At 44.1% G+C, this 24,209-nt stretch overlaps 1 protein-coding gene across 2 annotated transcripts in view; it reads right to left on the reverse strand.

Moving 5' to 3' along the window:
* The window catches only part of FSTL4 (follistatin like 4), a 154,268-nt gene extending 130,347 nt beyond the window's left edge, over window positions 1–23,921 (reverse strand). For both annotated transcript variants that reach the window (XM_088536941.1, XM_088536940.1), the window contains exons 1-2: window positions 23,765–23,921; window positions 12,120–12,153 (exon numbers count right to left, since the gene is read on the reverse strand). In XM_088536941.1, coding sequence (XP_088393067.1) covers window positions 12,120–12,153; window positions 23,765–23,893 — 163 coding nt within the window. In that variant the 5' untranslated portion in view covers window positions 23,894–23,921. The remainder of the gene's footprint in view (window positions 1–12,119; window positions 12,154–23,764) is intronic.
* Window positions 23,922–24,209: the final 288 nt, after the last annotated feature.

Below are 24,209 nucleotides of genomic sequence, written 5' to 3' on the forward strand. Positions count from 1 at the left end.
CATGTCCTCCCTGGGCTGGGCAGTCCTCTGAGCAAGAGCTCAGTGCTGGGTCTTCTGCACGCTGCTCCCTGGGCTCGCAGACAGACACCAGGAGCAAAAAACACAACGTTGAGAGTCATCAAATGCAAGTTACAGCACTTCAGCGTACACCAAAGGAGCAGCCCCATCACCTCAAGAGCTCTTCAAATTGACCTTGAACTCCACTTTGCAAACATCTTCCTAGGGCTCTTGAGTAGAGTCCTTGAGCAGCCCTCGCAGGTAATTCTAGATGGGGAAGAGCAAGCTATTTAACCCCTGGTCATGAGGACAGGGCTCCTAAGGCTTTTAAATCATGAGCAGTCCGCAAAAGCAATGACACAGAGGAAGGCTTGCAAGTCATTACCCAAAACATGGTATGAAACAGAGACTAAGTACAAGGGAGAGAAAACCTTCCAGTTGATTTTAATGGGTTTTGACTTACGCTTTTTGAAACACAGAACAGATCCCCAAGAGACACACAGTCCAATGGGCTGAACTGCATTTGCTATTACTCATCACAAAGGAAAACTTTGGGATAAAACATGCCTGGATGCTGCAATTCAAGTACAAAAGTGGGAGATGATCCTGCAGTTTCAGGTCCACAGCCTTTATTTTATTCTTTTCCTATAAAGACAGGCTTAGAGACCAAAACTGCTGCCCAATTTGCAAAAACAAGGGGCCCTGACCTTGCTTAGCAGACAGAGCTGCAAGACTTCATGCACTTTCTGGAGAAGGATTCCCAAAACACCGTGGTTCAACTAGCAGTTAGCAGCATGGTCTGAAGGCTGAGCTTGGCAAAGCCACTTCTCCCTCATCGCACAGTCTGAGGCCAAACAAATCAATAGCGGATTGTTAATGCCAATGAATTCAAACCAGTGGTGTGGTTTTAAAATGAAAAGTTACTGAAACAGAACTAAATATTGCCTAAAAATCAACTCAGTTGAAAAAAGCAATAAATAAAGCAATAAGCTAGTTCATGGAGAGAGAGCATAATTAAATTAATTCTACCAAGTATAGAAATATCAATACTGCAATGCAAGAAGATGCATACAGGAAGGCAGAGAGCTACACAGCTTTTAAATCTGTAGCCACACAACCAGCACAATAGCAAGATCACATGCATATGCATATACATATAAAACAAATTTACGCCATAATACAGTACTTTAAAGAGCAAGGACACGTTGAGAGCAGACAACTGCCTCTTCCAAGGCTATGCAGCATGCACGGAATACATTCTGCAAAGCTGAGGGAGAGCTGGGAAGGACAGAGCAGGACTCACAGCTAAGGTGAAATCTTGACAAGTTCTAGAAAGGGAATTGCACTTATGGTCTCTTCCAGCCCATATCTCCACACACCTCTCCTGCTGTCACCATGACCACAAACAATTGTGAAGATCTAAATTCTTCCACCTCCTTTAGGTGGGCAACCCATGAGCAAGATCCTAGGCCTTGCTTTTTCCTGCCAGGAAGGCCTTTTCCCAAGAGAAAAGCATGAAAAACAGCATCTTCCTTTTTATCTGCCTCTCACACACCCTGTCTTTTTGCCTTAGACAAAGACAAAAAAATGGGATGAGCAAGGGCAGCTCTAATAATGAAATATCTGAGGACTTTATGGATGTCAACTGTAGAATATCACCCCAGTGCTTATGGTATTAACACAGCTTCATTGCATTTAAAAAGTTGCTAAGAAATACCAGGGTAACACTCAGTTACCTCTAAATTTGTTTTTACAGCTGGTTAAGCCTAGGCCTCAGTGTGATGTAAAGCATTGCCTTCCCTGGAGAGGTGTAGGAAGCTCTTTTGCAGAGCACCATAGGATATACAGCAAAGTCAGTGGATGCTGGTCCACACAACAGAAACATCTATCAAAAATAATTCAGCACTGCCAAGAAAAGTCAGCCTGGCTTTCTCAATGGAGTTCTATAAAAACATTCCATCTCCACTAAGTTTTTTGGGGTATTCATTAAACCTAGAGAGCTTAGGACTGGTAGCACCAAGTGCTTTTCATGGCCTCCAAGGCTGCAGGAGAAGGCTGGAGCTCCTCACTTTGCTTGAAGCATGGCCTTGCTCCAACCACAGGCCCCATAACTCAAGCAGGAGGAAGATCCTCTCCAAAACCTGGCTCAAGAGCTACTGCAACATCACACTCTGCAGCTGCTCACTGCATAAACCGCATCCTGCATCAGATTCTGCATCAGCTCTCCAGCATTGACAAAAAAATTAGACTATGTTGCTAAATACCAAATTTGCAAAACACAACTCAAAGCCTGAAACAGCCTCTTGGTGTTTCTTCAGCAGCAAAAGTTGTAGCTGGAGTGATCCATGCAGTCACTGGGCACATATCCAGCTTTATATAATGGCTTTTTTACCAAAATACTTCTACCACCCCACGCTGTGTTTCTAAGTTTACTTAGTGTTATCCCCATTTCACACGAGAAAGTTTACTTGCTGTGATAAAGATAACAGTGGCTTTCAGAGTAAAAAAGATATTCAATATAAGTTCAATACACAATTCTGAAATCCAAGGATATATATGCAGTTAAAGATCCTAGAAATTCCCATTCATTTCACCACTAGGTGAAAAGGATTATCTTTGTATACCAGGCACTCAGAATTAGGCTCCAAAAAGCCAGGATCCATCTCAGGGCCTTCAGCCTCACTAAGATCAAATAACAGCATGTACTTACTGCTTATGTGCTTTGTGTGGTAACTAATTATTGGTTTTGCTTTATTCCATTAAATACACATCCTCAGCTCAGGCACAGCTGACATAGCACAAGGCAACACAGCACCCCTAAGGAGCCAGCACATCCTTACTTTCCTTCCAGATCCAGAGCTGTGCCTGCTTTTCCACTAACATGTCAGATCAGTGATATTACTCTCCTTTTAAACCTGCATCACTAAAGTCAAGACAAAAATCAGAAAATAGCAATTGGATGAGGTTTGCACATAGAGGAAGTCAAGTAAATCAAATCATTCAGGCTAATATAGCTCCAGGAATCGACACAAGTATTTTGAAGCACTCTCATAAACCTCTTTGCTTCTGCTCCTGGAAGTACCAGGATAAATGAGTGTCTCAGGCCACAAGTTCCCAGCCAAGACCAAGCAGCCACCAAAGGGATCTGCTACCTATTCCCTAGGGATTGTATCGATCCCTCCTGCAGATCCTTAGCAATAGATTTGAGGCCAGAATCCACGTTATGGGGAAGAAATCCCCACATCACTTGCCCAGACTACTTTCATTTCCACGTTGGTACAAACCACCACATCCTCCAAAGTGCTGCAGTCAGCTGGCATTACATTACATGATCTGCATCAACTGGCATTTTTTCTTTCAACCAAAGGGGAAAGATTAAAAAAATAAATAAAAAGGCAAGGGAGATAAGGAAGGGAGACCTGAAAGTCATTTTATCATAATAGCTGGCAAACATACATAATTAGATTTTGATCGTCAGCAAAGAAAGTGGACTGTGTTTATAGCAATTTTAAAACAGCAAGTTTCTGGTCACGAATGAAGTGATGGGATCTAATATCTGAAGTTTGCTGCTAATGCTCCAGACCTGACAAATGGCTCCTGTGCTCAGAGCCTTGCCCAGCTCCCCTCTCAGTTGGCCTAATAAAAATATTACATCTCCCTGCAAACCTTGGCTTTCATATCCTAGCAACTGACAAATAATGGGCATAGAGAACACTGATTTTTATCTTAATTTTAAATAGAAAATTCATGTGTTCTCTCCAAGGACTAAATGTGTTCAAAAAAATCAAGAAAAACCTTCAGCTCTAGAGAACTTTCCTGGTAGCTCACAAATGTGCTCATGGAAAGCTCAGACCTTCTCTATCCCAAGACATGCCTCAAGGAAAATGACCATGCCAGCTGTGGCACCAGTAACCTTTTCTGTAATTAAGAAGGAGGGCTGGTTAGCTGGTATCTGTGGAGTGCAGGTGCATTTCTGACCTACACCCATGCACATCCCCTCTGCTTGCCAGGGCTGTGCTCGATCTGCAGTCCAGTCTCACCAGCAGACCAGGGCTCTGGGTTTTCAGAGCTTGGCAGTGAAGTCCACGCTCATGCACACATTGAGCAAGGGAGAGCAGGGCCATCCCCACGATGAGCCAAATCTCCCACCCTCAAGCAAACCAGCATCATCTCAAGAAATAATCACCATAGAGCTTCTACCTGCTGGAGAAGAGGCAGGGCAAGAGATAAGGCAGGAAACTATAATTATTATTTCTTTATAACACTACAAAGTGCTCAGTTAAAGGCTCCTGAAAGATGGGGTCATCTATTCAGCATACAGCTGAAGCATCCCAAACAAGGGCTGGGAAAACATCCTCCACAAGTTTTAATGCCCAATACACATAACAAGAAGGATTTGTTCCAGTGATGCTACTTGTACTGGGAGACATTAAAGGTGGTAAACAGTAGTTTCCAGCCTGCCTAACATTCAAACAGAAATTGTTCAAAGTTCACTCAATCTGATTCTCTGCCATTTCCACACTCCTGGGACAGCTGCCGAGTCTGGAGCTTTGCTGAAAAAGCCCAAGCAAGGGAGCTGATCCAGCCAACCTGCTTGGAATCACCTAGAGACGTCCCAATGGAAGCACCCAGCCTTTAGGGGAGGCATTTAGTGTATTATCAAAAGGAAAAGGGAAGACATGCTGCTGGTCTCTGCTTCTTTACTGCTGCCTCCATGGGAGAGCACCCATAATTAGGATTCCTCATGGCATCACGAGCATTCAAGGGTGCTGAGGACAACACACCATGCTTGGACAGGCTTTGCTGGATACCTCAACCTGCTCCTTACCTCTTTGGAGGCCAATGGAGCCCTGCAACTCTCACCCATATGCATTCAATAAGCATTTTGTAGCCCATAGGGGCCAGGTCACCCTGTCAACAGCAGAATCAAACTCAACTCTGGCATTAGGATGAAAATAGTGTTACCATTTCCATGACCTAAACACAGCCCAGGTCTGGAATGGGGCACACTGGTCAAGTCCTGTCAACATCTTGCTTAACTCGGGGCGCAGAAACACTCCCCTCATGCACATCCCCTCTGACAGCAACAACCCTGTCTTGAGAAACTGTTGTTTTTCCATAGAAACGTCTCGGGCAATGGATCATCCCTCGTTGAGGCTGGTGCCAACGGAGTTGGCTGTGGCGATAACAGCTGAGGAGCGGCACAGAGCTGCTTCCAATTTCCAGCTTCGCTGACTCTATTCCCAGGGAAGAACACTTGCCACAATGTTGATTTTGCTAAAAGGGGATGATGAACCTAAGTATTTAGTGGGTACTAAGGAAGAGCTAAAAATCAAAATAAGGCAATTAGGCAATTTAAGAAAACTAAGAATTTTAGAAAAATATGGAAGAAATATGGCAACTAAATAAGGAATTCAATAATGAAAATATCTAAGGAACTATGATAAAAATATTGTTTGAAACATTCAAATATGAAAAATAGGGAAAAATGTCATATTACAGACAATTCACATTATAGAATCTTAATGGGAGAAGCAAGCCGAACAGTAAGGGGGCATCATAACACTCACCTACTTTGTCACTGCAATGAAACTAAATTGAAATCTTGTAAATGACAATTATAAAATTTTCCAGTTCTGGAGGTGCAAAAAGCTTGGTAAACATTGCACACTTTCTTTTCTTTATTTCCCAGGCAGGGCACAGCTTCCTGGAAATATCTGCAGGCTGCACAAGGCATGATCCAGGCAAGCTGTGAGCTTCCCACCAGCTATTGCAGCACAGAGCCACAGGAATGGACATTGGTTAAAGTCAATGGAGAGGCCCATGTGTTGGGCAAGTTTAAAAGCCAGAATCACTTTTCACATGTACTCCTTGCCTGCAGGTTAGTGAATGAGTTGTATAACAGGCATCCAATAACCCTACTCTCAACTACAAAACACAGCGGTGCCAGGGTCAGCCCTGCTTCATGTTTCACCTTTGGGTACATTTTGGCACACAGGCTGCTAGCCGAGTTCAGGAGAAGGAAGGCACGTTTTTACCTTACCAAAAAGCAAAGAGTAAAAGAAGCAACAAAAGGACCTCTCCTGGGAGGGAGAGATAAGGATGGAAACGCCAAGGAGCAGAAGAGATAACGACTATTCCCATGCTACTCTTCACAAGTAGCATCAGTCTCATCCCTCCCATGCCAAGAGAAAGGGCTGCTCCTGGCCACAGTTCCCATGCTTTGTGGTTACATGCAAATCCAGGAGCCTCTGTAATATTCTAAAGGCCTCATCGAGTACAAAAACAAACAGCATGGCACAGGTAAATAACCAGTGCCTTCTGACAAACAAGACAATATTTATGGAAGGCTATTAAACTTGTATTACTTATCTCGGAGAGCGGCGCAGTTGCAGAGTAGCCAATCAGCTCTGCTAACTAAATACATATTTACATATGCTTTAGAAAGCTGCTTTATTTACCCAGTGGACCAAAATGGCTTATTCATTCTATTCCGGTTCTATTTTGGTCTATCAAGTACAGTAAATGCGCAGTTAGATGCATAATAAAAAGTCCCTCAGAAAAGTAATTACATTACCTTGCGCACAGCAGATTTTTCTTTCCCAAACACCAAGAACAACTGGACCATTTTACAGGATCATAATTTCTTATTAAAAAGATACTGACACACACTAATTAGCGAGTGGAAATCTTGTTTAGAAACGCAAAATCAAAAAAGAACAAAGGAGAAAACCCTGAAAAATAATGATTGAAATAAACAATTGAAAAATAATTGAAATTGACAGCCACAGAAATGCAGGAATGGCACCAGTTCATTTTATGGATCCTACAGGATTTTGCAGGACCTTGCTGTGGTGGATGATGGTAATGGCCCATTTAGTTGGGTACCTTGAGGAGAGGCAAGGACAGCATTGGCATCAGGCCTGCTGCAAATGCCAGCACTTCATTTTGGGCTTGGAACTAGGAATTCCTGCTCTGCAATCACTCCCACCCAAAAAAGCAAAAATTACACACTGCTCATCCAAGCTGCATTAAATATTTACATATTTATCACAGGCTGTGGCCACCTGGTTATAACCAGCCCGCTCAGGAGGCACAAAAAGAGGGTCATTTCTGCCTTATTTTCTCTCTTATTCAGAGAGCAAGTCGAAGCTCAGAAAATATTAACCTAATCACTCTGCCTTATGGTTCAGTTGAGGAGGAAATAACATGCTGAACCCTAACAGAAGTCCGTAATGAAAAATATGCCACGCACTTGTATATTGAATAGACTAGCAGGCATTTAAAAATCATGGCCCAAAAGCCCGAGGGAGCCCCTAAGCTACCACAACTCGAAGCCTAAGGAGTTATTTACTTGGAATTGGGAGCCATGCTGGATAATCTGGCTTGTTGCAGTGTTTGCATATTCACACTACTGCATTATCAGAAGCACCTGTTGCTGGTTTATCATTTAATCCTTACAAAGCAGGTGGTTTTACTGCTGCTCTGGTAATTTGGCATTTCCAGAGACTCTGCCCCTTCCAACAAGGCACATCCTCAACCCCAGCAAGGCTCTCTGGCCACCACCACGATCCATGTAACAGGACTGTGCATGGAAAGGAAATAAGTATTTCAGACAAACCACATAGCCCCCAAAACAACCCCAAACACACACACAAGCCTTTCAGAGATCTCCTTAGCACACCACTTTGCTACCCCAAAGAGTTTCAACTCAATTCTTCCACCTTCTGCTGCTGCCCTGCAGCATATTCCAAGCTTTTGCTTTGGTTCCTGGTATCTCCCACAGAGCCTTTTCCCATTTTCTTCTTTGTAGGCTTGCTGCCAAATCTGGAAAAGGTTCTCTTCCTCTTTGCTTCTACTTTGAGGAACAAAGTACCAGCAATCACAAAACATTTGCCACATGCTTTGCTTTTCCTAAGTCATGCTCTTTTAATCACCCTGGCATCACTTTTTTTTTTTCCCCTCTAATTTTACCATTCCTATATTGTGTTTGATCACCCTAGTTTAGGATGGATACTGCAGCAGGGAGCTGTTCCATCTTGCCACTCAAGCATCTCTCCCAAAGGGACCACAGGATCATCTCACAAATATATGAAGACTCCTCCTTATTCCTCAGGAGTTGTCCTACTGAGATAATTCCCACATGAATGGGTACAAAGAGGCAGTATCTTTTTTGCACGCTTCTGACCTAAAACTCTCACGTAGCCTAAAGCCCAAAGCCTGTTCAGTGAACTCCAACTTGCTGTTAGCTGCTCTGCAAAGCCTGGCTGATGATGCCAGCTTGGTGGCACGCACTTTGGTCTCAAAGTTGAAGCCAACAACTCGTGTGTTTCCCCCCTGAGCAGAGGGTTCCTGAAGAGCCTCCTTGCACATCCCTGCAGGAAGAGCTCCTCACCGGTGCGCACAGAGGCGGCTCCAGGGAGCAGGAACGTGTTTGCTTTCTTGTTCAATCTGCATCTCGTGTTTCTGCTGTGTAACTGCCAGCGTGATGCGGCAACAAGTCATGACAGCAACGGAGCCAGCAGCACGAGCTGATTATGCAGCTGCCAAAGCAGCATGGCTGAGCCTGGTTTCAGATGGAAAAAATACAGATGCCTTCAGACACATCCAGCCTCAAAACTCTGTGTGGGAGTTGTGTATTTATGAAGGATGACAGTATAGTATATACATATATAGGTATTTTTTCCACCCCCTTCTAAATCCTCAGAAAATATCTTAGCTTTCTAGCTTGTTTCCTCATTCTTCTTCTGCCCATCCAGGGAGCCTGGCATGTGCATATATATATGTATATATAGAGCTTGTCTATAAGCTTCTCTAATACCTGCTGCTGGCAGCAGCTGCCTGGCTCCTTGCTGCTCAAGAAGTTTGTTTCAGCTCCTTTGGGTCCATCAATGTGATGCTCTGCCAAAGCTCAGATACTTCATACTTACTAAATGTTTGTGCCCATTCTGCCATGAACCAAAGTCTTTCCATCCACCCCAAAGTATTAAGTATAGAAATGGATGCATTCACTTCCAAGAGCATTAAGTCTGCAGAACCTTTTTTAAAAAAAAAAAAAAAAGAAAAAAAAAACTTGCAGCAGTAAACAGTTTTTAAGGCAGCTGGATGCTTTTCACACTGGGTTTCCTATGGTTACTGGCAAGATTGGGCTAAACCATGGCTGGATTTAGCTCTTTAGAAGTACTGCATCTGACTCAAAAACTAAAACCAACTTGGAAGCCAAACACTGTCACTAGAATCATCACTATTTTAGAAAATGAGCCATGACCAAGGGCCCACTGTTTGCAGCTCTTCACCCTTGTCCAGAGTCCCAGCTCTGTGTGCACACTGCAAACACCTACAGGAAGGTCATCCAATATCACCCATTTTACTGTTTAATTCACTATCGTGCCTAACATCAGCTAATGATTTGGATGATGTTGGGTTCCTCTCCCTTCCCACTTTTACTCTGTTAGCTCCTGTCACATAAAACCAAGAAGTATGTCAAATTTTAATTAAATGTCATGGTGGACAGCTATGTAAGAACGTGATTAACCTTATCCCCCCATCACTTGGATTAGCCTGGCTCTCAAAAAATGCTAACTGAAAATGTCTTTGACAGCTGCTAAAAAATATATCTTTATCTTCATTATTTCTACCTATTCCCAAGTCAACATTGGAAAACTAGGTACTCACCACTGCATCTTGTATTTGTAGAATAATGTTCAAATGGGCTGAATACAAATAATGCTGAAGAACTGCAGTTTCTCTAACTTGGAAAAACAAGAGTTGAACATTAGATTATATTTCTGACCTAGTCAAATATCCTTCTCCAGGCAACAGATTGCAATTCACTGACAACATATGCCCTGAAGAACCCAGATAATAAAAAACCCTATGAAAACAAATCTGCCGAGATGGAGACACACACAAACCTTTGCTTTAGCAAAGGCTGGAAAAATATTTGTTAAAAAATGTGTGATAAACAGAAAAATTATTGCTACCTGTGATCTTGCAGAGGAGGTATTTGTAACATATAATCTGTTGTGTGAACTTCAGTTGCACATTACACACCAGATGTCCAAGGGTGCAGAGAGCCACCAAGGGCTCAGTGCTCTTCAGCTTGCCAAACTTAATGTTTTTAAAGAGACATATGGGCAGAGCTACTGACTTGGGTGGATTTCAACTAGATCACAAGGAGAAAGAAAAGCAAATTTTGTGGACTCCAGCAATGGGGAAAATAGTGGGATAAGATATTACTGGGTGATTTCTGACAAGAGGAATTACATTTGATCACTTCATTGTATTTGTGATGGTTTAAGGCCAGAAACTTACCATTCCTGCCCAGTTTTGAGCACCTTTCATCTTCCACGGATAGCTGAAAATTTGACATGTGCAAGGGGAAAGGAAGGAATGAATAGAATTTCTAAGGGTCATTATAGTTTTATAAGCACAAGTCAATTTTTCATCTAGGACATAAGAATTGATGTCAAGTGGCAAGTAATGAAATATTACTTAGGCTGCAGACTATGCTCCACCATGGCCTACTCAAGCACCCCCTTAAATTTTCCATAAAACTTACAAAAGCTCAACATGTGCCCTGCTCTATTAATCCTCACTGTGAGGCATAAACTCACTACCGCTATGAGGAAAGGGGAGAAACATCATAAATTCAAACATGACTTGCACAACAGAGAACTTCCAATACTTCAGCAAATGGTTTCCACCTTTTAATGCAAAACAGGTGGTCAAAGTTCAAGCCTTTTTGGCAGTTTGATGTCAGTCTGTGAATCAATGCAGAGCCACATCTCATTTAATAAGTTTATTTGGACAAACAGAGTGGAAGCAATGAGCTTCATTTCGTGCCTGAATGCTTTAAAAAGCATCCTTTGACACTCATTTGTTGAACGGGTGATTGTGAGCAACAAAAACAAATTAAAAGTTAGTTTTAAGTGCTTGGGCTAGATCCTCAGGTAGGGAAAGGCAATGCAGAAGCATTAAACTCAGCACAGCTTTGATAATCCATATCTGCCCTTTCCATCTGCATTCAGAAGGGAATCAGACCTTCCCACAGAAGTGGACTTTGGTCCCCCTGACCCAAACCATCACAGCTATTTGCTTTGAAAAAGCACACCTGCCTTCAGCCTAAGGAATTACTACTCAAAAGGAAAAAATACTCTGAAAAGTGAGAGCCAGATTTGCCCTTCCTCTCCCCTTTATTTTTTCATTTAATCAAGTTCATCCACGAATGTGGGATAATAAACAGGCTTGTTTGCTACAGCTCTTACCTTTGGATTTCTTCCTTCAGAAAAAGACCAATAGAAATCTGACCAAATAGAGCAGCTGATCTCTCCTCTCCCTTTAGCATCAACCATATATTGCACCTGCTCAAGTCTTTGCAGCCTCAGTCTCCAAAGCCTGCAGAGCTCCTACCTACAGATATCTCTGCAGCAGTAATAATTTTAAAAAGCAGATTTGCTCATTTGACAAGCTATACTTGGACCTGACATGCACCAGAACGCATTTACAACCTCCTTCCAAAACAAGGCATGCCCAAAAATGGGAAAATGGGAAAAGCATCTGGAACAAAACCAGGAATGTCCCATTTAACAGTGAAGTAGCCAAGTGTCACCTTTCAAACAGATCAGGCAAAGGGTTGCAAGAGCCAGAAAACATCTGCCAAACCAACTCAAAATTAACAACAAACAGCATGAGCTCCTTGATGGCTGCGTCTCACCCAGCTGCCGAGGACAAGAGCTCACAGCTACACATGGAAGGAGAGTGATTCCCATCTCTCCTTCTGTCCTTCCTCCCAACACCATCACCTTCTTCCTCCTGGTGTGTTCTCCCAGCAAGATACTCCTCTCCCTCCAGCCGCTCCAAAGCCTCCTGCAGCATCCCAAAACTCTCAGAACTCCAAGGGCTGCCCCAGCACATGGCAAATGCTCTCCCAGGCAGCTTGAGCATGATAACAGTTTGGGAAAAGCCCCTGCCCATGGCTGGGCTTGTTGCTCTTCTTCCAGAACAGCCAGACCTTTGCAAGACACCCCTTGCAAGGCTCTAAACTCAGGCTTGTTTCCAAATTACTGCAAGAACACTCCATATAGACAAAAACATTGGATGTAAATTGTACTTTTTCCTACCTTTTCTTCTTGTGACTTCAAGTCTTCTGGAGTCCTAGAAGGAAAAAGAGAATTTTTTAAAGATCAGAACTGTTGGAAAGCAACATGAGCACAAGCCCCTAAGCCCCAGCGGCTGCATTTACAAAGCCCTGCGCAATCTCCACGGACAAATTCCAAGGATAGGATTTCAGCTTTTTCACAAATATTTAATAGATCAGTACGTCACCCCCAATGATTCACCATTCTGTGGCAGGTTACAAGGTAGTGAACACTGTCTTTAAAGTAGTATTTTTTACATCAATAAGAGGGAGCAGCTGGGAGCCCGGGGCTATTTTATTACACCAAGAGTTGAGGCTTAGGGGAAGGAAGCAGCTACTAGCACTTGAGCAGAGACTTGCTCAAGCACCAAGTCAAAATAAACAGGCTGCTCCTGCTCAGCTCATTTCAACCTCTGCACATCCCCATCACTTGCAGTGTTTCTCGTGAAGCATCGCCACTATCTCCAATAAAGAAACTTGATGAAATGCAATTTTTTAAAAGTCAGAAAGGATATTGCATTTTCAGACAATACTGTGCTTATATTAATGGTGGAACTCAAGGGACATACTTAATTCCAAGCAGGAAAATTATTTATCAATTAATTGCAAACGCACGTGATTTCCATTATTCAAATTGTATCTTGGAGCCAGGACAGGGAGAGCACGACAGCAGCTGCTTTGCAACAAGCCTGGGCCAGGAGACAGCTGCTTTTTCAGCTGCACCACAACAGCTCTCCCTCCATAACCCACTCCCAGCTTTGAAAGCTCCTTCCCCATCGGTGCCTCCCCAAACAGTTGCATTTTTGGCCCACTTGATGCACGTTATGGTTTTGTTTGTACTTTTTTAAAAATAGAATCCATCCCTGCAGACGATGCTTGGACAAAGGGAAGTAAAATGCACGGCTCTATCTAACGAAACACATTCCAAGTCCCCCTCTGTAGTACAGCAAGTCCTGCCCCAGGTTAATAGAAAATATCAAGAGCTGCCGCGGGAGCGCACAGGAGAAAATACAAGCTTTGAAGTGAACCAACATAAAAGCAAACAAAAGGAAAAAAGAAAATCAGCCTGTGGAAGCAACAACAGCACCTGCTCAATGAACTCCTGCAACCTGAAAGCATTAGGCAGTATTAATTAATTCCAAGTGAGATGTTTTATTCAAAGAGGTGCTATTACACACAGGACACGCCGGGCAGCGTCGCATCCATCCAGGGCGCTGGAGCCGCAGCCAACGGGCACCAGCACCAGGGATGCTCCAGCCCAAAGGACCACAGACACCCCTTGGCTCGACCACGGTGCCAACTCTTCCTTTGCTCATCCTCCCTACTCAGGGATATTGTGCTTCAACAGCTTCTCTTCTGCAAGGGCCCCACAAGCCCTTTATGTCAAGGCCCAGGTATTTCACTCAAGTAGGATGAAAACAGCAGCTTTGGTGGCCCTGGATCTAAGCTCATGAAGGGGGAGGGAAAAAAAGTCCAGGTGGCTATTTCTAAAAAACATTAAGTTATCCCCTGTAGGATGCTACATCAGCAACCCAGGGAAATACGGAAAATGGGAGTCAGGATTAGCACAGACTTCAAAGCATTTATTCTCTTTATGCAGCAAAGCTCTGGGATATGTAGACAGTTATACCCCAGGGACCCCTCCAAGCCTTTCAAATATTAGTCTGAGAGGTGGGGCACAGGATAAGAAAAATGCAGCTAGAGCTGCTATCATTAAGCCCATGTACATGTAAAACGTGCAAAAGGGAAAAGGACTTTTAAAGCTCCCCTGGAGTCCCCTGCTCTAACAAGCTGTTTGAATTCTTTGCAGTTCAAGGGCTTAGAAACACTAAACCTAATTACAACTATTACATTGATCAAAAGACAGACAATCACATGCCATAAAACATTTAAGTGTCAGCTCACTCACATTGAATATCTTTTTGGTGTTCCCATGAAAAGGAGCACACAGATGCTGAAAAACAAAGGCTGGTCTTCAAAGTTTCCCTTTTACTCTGTTCCCCTTATAATTTTAAGCTCTGATGAATTTAAGCTAGCTAAAAAACAAATGCAAGGTTCAGAGGAAAGGCTTGATAGGAATACAAGAGGAGAAAAAGCCCAGGTTGCAAGAAATCAGTTCTCATTGACTGAGAGCATCTACACTTGAGGGCCCCTAAAACATCCTACGCTGGAGATATATGTGGAATGAGGAAAACCCAAAGGAAAAGGATGTCGGAGTCTGATAGCACAGACAATATCCAACATTTCAGACACTGTGGCCAATAACACATCTTTTCTGTAACAAAAATAGTGAAACTGATACTGATTTTTCCGCTTTACAGCATGCTGAATACAAGACAACCTTACTGCTAATGACAGAATGAGCCAGTAAGATGCATTATCAGCAAGACTGGCCACAAGTGTCACTGCAGCACTTTGGAAATCTCCTGACAGAAAGCAGTAGAACCCTTTGCCATAGTGTAAGGTATCGCTCACAAGTAAAAATCAGTGTTTAAATCATATTATTAGTAAAGACCCAAGCTATTTTGATAAAAATGACACCAAAGCACTCAGATGCATAGCCTAAGGAAGAATTTTCAGCAGAAGCCATAAAGCAGATGGTTATAAGTAATTATTTCTTGGGCACCGCTTAATGACTGCAAATTCCTTTAACTAAAAATCTAATTTGATCATAGAATAAGTCACATGTTTTGAAGTGAGAAATTTGCTTCAGATCTCTCATGCCCTCCACAGAACTTCTTCCTGAAGATGGGCTGCAAATCACTTTAAACACCATTTAGCTAATATGACCATTTTATTTGTCCAGCCTTACTTTTAGCAACTATTTTCCTCCTTTGAAATGTTAACTGAATGCAGAATAAAAAGTCCCTCTAACTGAAGTGCTTAACCATTTCTGAGGTGGAAACCAGTGCAGACACCCATCTCCTGAAAAACTGCATTTCCAGAGACTACTAAAACCAGCGTTAGTACCTGACTGCAGATACAGTGTCATTGAGTAGAACTGCTATTGCCAGCTGCTTTGGGATGAAAAAGGGTCAGAAATACAATTCATTTTCCCCCCTCGTTGCAGTCACACAATTTTCCCTGTAGCTGCTGCATGGAGAAGCTGCACATCAGACGCCTGGGCCAACCATACACAATTTAACAAGGGTTTTGCACAAAATCCTTCCCTGCTCTCATAGGAAGGGACATCCGTCTTGCAGAGGACAGTGTCCTGATGTCCTGCCAAGCCACAAGCATCGGCTGGCATTGGAGCCTCCTGATTAAAGCTGAATCATGGCCCCGCAGCCAAGCGGGGCACCTCTGCAGTGGAGCACAACTCATTGGGGACAGCCACAGGGTGGGTAAAAGCACTTTATTGGGTGTCTACAGCTATGCAGATGGAACACACCATCTCACAGTGTTTGGGGGCAAGGTGGCATTGATGGTTTTCCCAACAGCCATTAGCAACACCTGCACCAACAAGCATCATCCAGAGGTGCTGCTTCCTCCCTCAAAGAGGCTCAAGGGTGAGGAAATCAGGCCTAAATTCCAAGGCATCCCCTCACTAAAGACCAGCATTTTTGGCACTTAAGGAAGACTGAAGACTTGGCTTCAGCTCTCTGCTTCAAGAGAAAGAAGGTCCATGAGACCCACACGTTCATTTGAGCATCCTCCTTCCTCCCCATGACTTTGAAAGCCTTTGCTGGGATGCTTTGGGGATCAGATTTAGTTTTCACTTGATATCTTGGTATATTTAGTCCAGGACCTGAGCATCTTTAAAAAAGTAAAGCCCAATAAAACACAAGAAAACAAGCACTGCACTGAACACTTTCTCTTAAGGTCACCTGAGATTAGCTTTATCATCCCAAAGGCAATCAGCAGTTGACCATTTGGGCTTGTTAAACTGCACCAAGTTGGCAGGGGTAAAGGAACATGCACATGCAAGCTACTTAGCTTTGTGTTACTGCAAAACTAACATATTAAAGACTAATTAATTCCTGATTTGGAAGATAGCCAAGGATCTTCCAAGCTCAAGAAACAGCTCTAGCCAAACTGCCAGGACCATTAGCCACAATCTCTAGGTCTAATTCCAGTCCCTCAAGGGTGACCTCTATTAATGACACCTCATTTTTCTCTGCAGCCCAGGAGTGACGAGGCAAAAAATCAAACATTCAGGTAAAACCTGTGACAACAAAAAATAATTATTGCAGCATGAGCATGGAGAGGTCATTTCAAAGCAAAGCCAGCCCAGGAGCACCCGCTGGGGAGCACAGCACAAAGCAGGGGCTCAACAAGCTTTAAAACACCTGGGGGACGAGATGCAGAAACAGAAACAAGCTCTCCCTGAAGTCCTCCTCCAGGCAAGTCAAATAACATGGTCTAGCATTTTGGCAGGTAATATTAACAGCAGGTTACAAAAAAATATCATTAGGTTCCTAGAATTTGGAGCTGCTGGCAGCATGTATGAAATGACATCAGCAGAAGCCGCTGCATATGGCTATGAGCAATCTATTAACCCAGATCCCGTAACTGTGACTAACATTAAAGTGCAGAATATCTGTAAAATACACCCTTAGCACAGGCTTTTAAATGAAATTGTTTTTAACTTGCTACTAAAATTGCCCATGGTTTGAAAATGCAGATGCTTTGGTGCACGGACCATCCTCCCCATCCGGTGCTAGGTCCATCCCGCACCCTGGGGACTTCCAGGTTTGAGGATGAGGCAGGACACATCATGGGAAAAGGCTCCCTGCCCTAAAACACAGCCCTGGAAGGGGGGCAGATGCAGAGTCTAATGCTGCCATACATCACATTTGCTCATGCTACTTCAATTTGCACGCTATGCACAAGGCACATGCACAATTCCATAACACCAAAAGGAAAGACCATTTCTGGATTTTCCCCATAAATAACTGTTCTTCCCCTCTCCCTGAACACCTGCTCTTCCAGGACATTAATGCTGCCACGTCCCTTCCTCCACTCCAACACAAATAACGAACACACTCCGCAAACTTGCTAATTAAGCAGCCACCACCAGGTTTGATATCAGGGAAGACAAGTCCCTGCAGCTGCTGCTTCCCGGTTGCCTTTGAGTGAAGCCAGAGGGTCAGTGCTCATACCCCAGGCACACTGGACACGCCACGAGCCGGAATCGCAGCCCCACGCGCTGCTTCGGGGAGGAAGCGGCTGCTGCTCCGCTTTGCCGTGCTCGTCCCGCAGCTCCTGCTCCCTCCGGCTTTCGGGTCAGGATTTGCCCTCACAGAGCTGCAGCTCCCACGGGCGTCTCCTCCCCAGCACAGACCCCTGCAAGGAGCCTCTGAGCAGTCTAAGAGCTACCAAAGTGCTGAGATGCCGCAATTCACAGGCCATCCTTGCTGTGTTTTCCAGCCCCTGCCCTTCAGCACTGACACGGATCCAGCCCCAGGGAGGGATTTCTCTTTTCTAACAATCCTAAGCAAAGGTTAGTGTAGGGGCTCTGAGTGCTGCAGCAGGTGGAAGAGATGCAAGAGAATGGGTAAAATACCCCCAGCCAGTTATTTGTATTGCTAGAGCGTAGTGAGATCCCATGGGATACTTCCCAAGGAACAGACTGCGCTTGCAGGCAGGATAGAGCACGTGCAGCTCAGCTCATGCAATGTCCTGCTCCGATCTGGATGTCACCTCTGCACACATCAAGTCTCCTGGGACCTACTCAGGACCAACCTAAATTCCTAGGGAAACAGTCCCAACTCATCCAACAAATGAATGAAGTGATAGCTCCTATTAATAGGGTATAATCCCAGATTTCCCCCCCGCACTCTAAACAAGGGATCAGGAAAACTGCAGTAAATCCAGCAGATCACTAGGTGAGGAGCTCTGCACACAGGCTGCATTCGCAGTGGATAGAACAAATCTGCAGTTTGGTTTAACGATTAGGATGTTCTATTCAGAGCCATGAACACAAGGTATTTTCAAAAAGAAAATGCTAGGGAGGCAGAGAATGTGCACTTTGAGCAAGGCAAAGACAAAAAGCAAGCACAAGGCTTACAGAAAGCCTGGTAGCAGCAAGGAAGCTGCTGGTTAGGGCTTGTGCTGGTATAAACAACATCAAGGCTTCCCATTTCAAACCACTGCATCATCTGCTCATCCATACGGCAGCTCATTCAGGTAATTGCTGCATCTCTGCTTTTACGCACTACCATTTCTGACTTCAGATGATAAACCAAGGTACAACTCCCTAAATCTCTACATTGCCATAGGGAAGCTCAGCAGAAGCCGCTTTTAGAAACTAAGTATGCAGATGCAGCCTTCCTAATCTGAATATCTAAAAATTCCCCTGCTGGATAGTGGCATGTTCTTTAAGAAACTACCTTTTCTGAAGTGGCTGCCACAGCCTTTTTTTTTTTTTTTTTTTTGAAGGGGCTCTGCACTGCATATGGGGGCAAAAAAGAATTGTCAATACTTATTCTCTTAAGGTTAAGTGGCTTCTGAAAACAGTATCAGAAAATTTAGTGCTCCACCACATCACAGGCAAGCTAATCAAAGGCAATCATATTTACAGATGTACTTTTTTACTTTGATCTTATCCTCTTTCTTAGGAATATACCAGACAGGATTTTCCCAGTCACTCAAGTGCAACACAACAAGAACCTACTGATTTTTCAGTTCCTGCAGGTCAGTTTGTGCCACAGCTCAGTGTCAAGCTGGGCACCCCAAACCCCAGGCAGCTGCAGGACGCAGTGCTCAGGTACCAGGCAGAGCCCGTTATGGGAAGATGAAGGAAAAATAAAGCATTGCTTCGGTCCTGGAAGGCACCGCACACAGCGGAGGAGCCGCGGGCGCTTGGTCTGCCAAGAGCAAACAAGGGCAAGGCCGTCAAGTCTGCCCAGTTCTGCAGAGATGCTTCGATGCAGCAGGAGAGTGCAGCCGAGTTCTCCAAAACGCTGGGTTTCCTCCTTAAATTGTACCTGCAAGTAAGTCATCACGCACCCCGACAGCCCATGTTCCCACTACTGAACCACAGCCAGCTGTGTAGTAAAAATGGTCATTTTGCATATTTTAGTTTGCTTTTATTCAGAGATACAATCACTGTCCACTCAATCATGCAATTTTTGCATTTTGGTGTGTGAAGCCTATTAGCATTCCATAAGACACAGCTTTTATTAAATCCTTTGGGGACATGGCAGAGTACAGGCAGGGTTTGGGACAGAAGGGCCTCTGACTTGTACAGCCAAGCACCAGGAAAGGATTTCACAGCACCTCAAGCCACAAATATACTGATAACCAGAATTTGGAGCAAAAGTTTCTGCTCCAAAAATGTAAAAATATGTCTATTTTTAGACTTGTCTAGAGTAAGCATTACAGCTCGTCAGAGATACCACATAAAAGCAGGTAACGGAGTGAGCTATTGATACATAAAGTAATACAAATAGAAATTTAAGTCTTGCTTTGTCTCCCTTTTCCATCATTAAGGATGAAAGCAGGAACAGACCAACCCAGCACAGATTTGAATTCAAGGCTGATTCTCCCCTTCGCCAGGCTGACTTACAAGGAGGAAGAGCACATACGCGCAGCACAGAACACATTCCTAATAACTCTTAAAATAAATACCAGGATATTAGGTTTTCAGCTGCCTATAAAATTGATACACTGTGCCTGTCCTACTCCAAGCTCAAGCTCTAAAATTATGTCCGCCTCTGAATTATAAGCAAAAGCTTTTACCAAAAAAGCCTTTCCAGGTCTGTGCCTCGCTGCCCAGAGCTCCCCTTCAGCAGAGGGTCCAAACAGGCAACCGGGGCTTCTGCTGAAGCTTTAAGTGCAACAGCATTCAAGAACTTGTGGGTAATTAGCAGTTCCTGCAATAATTGATATTCCCAACCAAGTGGGGCTGCTACCAGGGTCCCAGGGCAGGACAAGGTGTTTCCTACATTGAGATTTTAAGCAGTTCGGATGCTCATTAGTGAGCACTTGTATGGCAAGGCAGATGGTGGGTATCCTGCAAAGCCCATGCCTTCCAAACACCCATGAGAAAGTTAGAGCACTTCTATATTAAAAAAAAAAAAAAAAGCACATTTGCTACCTTGAGTATAAAGCAAGGTTAGTGCATTAGTATAGCTACAAGGGATATTCCAAGGCTGGTGTTGGAATTTAAGGCACAAGGTGACAAAAGACAGAATGATGGATACAAGTGGTCAAGGAATGGTTAGAGACTGGCCCAACTTATCTCACTTATGTTTCAGCTGCGGCTGCTGCAGCCCAAATGAGACACCAAGGGCACACACAGGGACAAGGGCCTCGCTCCCTGCTGGAGGGGACACGAGGTACAAGCCGGTGGCAATGGGGTATCAAGGCCTGGCGCAGGGGAAGCGCCGCGTTGCCGCATGGCGCTCGCGGGTGGCACTGCTGGGATACGGGATGCTCCACACCCCGCGCTCCGCACGGGCACCTCGCTGCTCCTCAACAGGAAGGTGGTGCCAGAAATTGCTGAGCACAAAAACCAAGCCCAAGGGATCAGCCCTTCTACCAAGTCTCACAGCAGCTGTGGTTTCACTACCCAGACTAATAACTTAGAGCTATCAGTGACATGCAAATATTTCCTCTAGCAATTTAAGGCAAACCAAGCATACCTGAACCAACACGGATTATCCTCCACTTCCACACTCTCCAGCTCCGAGGATCCTCAGCAGGCTCCCTGCCAGCAGGGCCCCACAAAGCAGGACATGGGATTTAATTCCTGCGCTCCTGGCAGCGGCTGGATGAGGGCCCACAGTGTCACCTGGCAAAACTGGCCCCAGCTGCAAGAACCACTGCAAAAACTCTGGGTTTTGGCACATATATAAGAGCACCCTGAAGGCAAAACTGAAAATAGCAGCTGGCTGCCAAATCTCTGTGCTTTGAAAGACGCTTTTGGAGAATACTCCAGCAGGTTGGGAAAGCAGCCCGAGCTGCCAGCATGGGTGACCTTGCAGGGACCTCAGGTGAGCAGTGCTACTGGTTTTCCATAGGGATTTTCTGGAAAAATTAACTATACCTCTCTGCTCATGTCCCGGAATGGCTTATCCCAAGGAAGCCGAGCTTTCCCACTCCATGGAAGCCCAGACAGCACCCAGGAACAAGGGCTTTTCGGTGCTCCCTAGAGTCACCCCATAGAACTTCACATGGCAAAAATGACGCACTGTTTTCCACATGAACACGGACCAGGCAAGTCACAGCTTTCCAATTAACTATTTGCATTGTCCTTTTAATTATGTTTTCCATTTTATTTCCTTATACACCCACAGAATTGTAGCCTGCATACATATGCATGTTTATCACTGCTCTAATCAAGACTAAAACTATTTCAGAAAATAAACCTCTTCTAAGAAGCACCCTGCAAATCTGACAGGCAGAAGGCTGAGCATCAGGAAAACACAACATTACCGTGTTACAGATTTAATTTCTCATCCAGAAGAGCTTTATATCGCAGTCTGTGGCCTCAAGACTTATTTTTGCTTTATAAATGCAAAGCACAACTGCAATAATTCTACTACAGACCATGAAGAAATCGATTTGGCAATCTGAACATAAATTAAGCAATGTTTTTGATTCAGTAAACTTGTTCCTATTTAGATCAGAACAAGTATTACTCAAGGTCACTGACCCATACCTGAGCATTCACTTTGATGAAGTTTGCAGGAATTTTAGATGAGAGCATCCTTCAAATTATTTGACCTGAAAATTAACCCTTTACTTATTTTCAAAGTAATTTCAGTGATTGCTTAGGAGCTTGGCTATTTGTGATTTGATGTCTAAAACATGTGTTAATGGAATTACATATTATCGAACCATGTATTTGGTAATTAAAAGCATTTCTCATGAATAAAGAGCAGCATGTCAAAGCAACCAACTGTTGCCTGTTCCAAGGCCATGAACTGGGAGAAACTGCAGATTCCACAAGCCAAGAACAGCAACAGTTCCAGCATGTGATTTGTATTGCAAACCAAAAGAAAAAAAGTGTTTAGAAAGGAATTTAGAGAGCTCTTTATTCTAAAAAGGCAAAATGGCTGAAAGGAAAAATAAGTTCTTTTTTTGAAAATAACACCAGAGTCCTCAGTTTCAGTAACCTGTCTGAAAACCAGTTCAGTCTCAGAGCTCAGATTTGTCTAGTTCTGGACTGTATAAACACTATTTCTTACGCAACATAAGTAGCTTTCTATACAGTCACTTTTTCAAAAATCTGGATTACAACTGTAACTTCCCTTAATTTTTTAACCACATACTTTGTATATGATAATGCATGCAAAATATTATTTCTAATAAAAGGCAAAAGTGATTGGGGCAACACAAGAGTTTAACATTACAGTATCAGCATATTACAGTGCTCTGTGCAGCAAAAAAGCAGCAAAGCGAGCTGGGCAGGAAGAACAGATTGCCTTTTACATAAAAATAATACCTTGTTGCCTTTACATAAAAATAATGCCTTGAAGAAAAAAGCACATGAGACCCAACTAATAGCATCAGAATCAGCACAAACTCCACAGAAAACAATTTCCAAGCACTTCTAAGCAGTAAAGAACCTTTTTAAGAACCAGTCTCAAACCATCCTATTAAAACACACACAGCTGGATATTTGTAGATAGGAGGGGACCAGGAAAAATGTGGTTCTCCCAGTAGAACAATATCCCGAGACTTAAAAATAGATGCAATTGCTGCATGATTCCATGAAGTGATCACAACTGACCTGACATTTAGGAGTTTACCCTACTTAAGTCTAAGGGAAAAATATAAATACTGAAAAGTTCTTCTCTCACCTCCCACTAGCCCCTCATTTTCAAGCATTTCGGCAACTCCTTACAGCAAGTGTACGATAACTAGGAGCTAGCTAAAGCTCTTTCAGCTTCCATCATTTTACTCTTGGCAGAGTCAGCTCTGGATTTTTCCCTGGCCTTGATCCGATGCCTCTGACTTCCCGAACAGGAGACCAGGGCTCCCACGTGCAGCCCGGGCTGGAAGAGCTGCCACCCCAACCTGAGATGCCCCGTTCAGGTTGGACCTCTGCACCACCAGCCAACATGGCATCTTCAGCCACTGCCCCAAACCCAGGGCTGGGGTGCACAAGGGCTCATTGCAATCAGGCACGAATGAGCCAGGAGACCACCCTGCTGACCACAGAGCTGCTCTCAGCTCTGCCACGTTCATCATCCCTCCCCACAGCTCACAGCCCTCCCTTCCAAATTGCTCTGCACCTTGGTGGTCTGACACCAGAGCATCAAGAGGATGCAGGGGGACATGCACATGCAGAGCACTCACTGCCAGGGCTTCCCTTTAGCTAAGCAGCAAAAGGGCTTTTCCAGGTTTCTCCCAAAAATTCGCTGAGCCAGGACAGACCCCTCACATGAGCATTAGTTGTTCCCATCCCTGCAGCACATGGAAAAGCCTGGGAGGCAAAGGCTGCATCCTGACAATTAACAGGTGTAAAATTTCATTGTTAGAACTATGGCAACACAGTAAAGAAGTGCAAGACCTTGTTTCATGGTTCCTACACCACTAGCATTTCTTCACAGACCTCCTCAGCAATTGTTTAATACATGTAAGCCCTCACTTTTTTCACAATATCAAAAGCCTCAACACAGCATAAAAATAGAAGCAATAAAAGACATAGCTGCAGCAACTGCTGATTTACGGTACCTCTTGATGCAACCTCCCTGCATCCGGATACAGCCTTCCGCTCCGATCCGATTCCATCCATCCCCTCATGACCGACGGGAAAACCCCAAGCAATACGAGAGAGAACCAAAAGCTTCTCGATTTCATCATTTCACGTCTGTTGGAAACAAGAGAACAGTCATAAAACATTACCATCTCAAAGCAAAACACAGCTGAGATCCACTAGCATGGCAGAAGCTTCAGCCAGGAGCACATATCCATACTTAGCAGTTGCCCGTGGAGCTCTGCAGGCTCACAGGGCACAAGCCATAGACACTGATGTCCTGTTCTGCACCCATCAGTGTCTGGGCACTGAATTCCCATTTTCTGAGAGTTTTATGAAGTATTTGCCCCCGGGCTGTTCCCAGTTTGTGCCTACACAGCACTGGCAGAGCTCGGGACCTGCCATGGCTGGAGTAAATTGGGT

Source organism: Tinamus guttatus, unplaced genomic scaffold (assembly GCF_059628265.1).
Source record: "Tinamus guttatus ecotype Peru unplaced genomic scaffold, ASM5962826v1 Tinamus_guttatus_pri_ptg000710l, whole genome shotgun sequence".
Lineage (NCBI taxonomy): Eukaryota > Metazoa > Chordata > Aves > Tinamiformes > Tinamidae > Tinamus > Tinamus guttatus.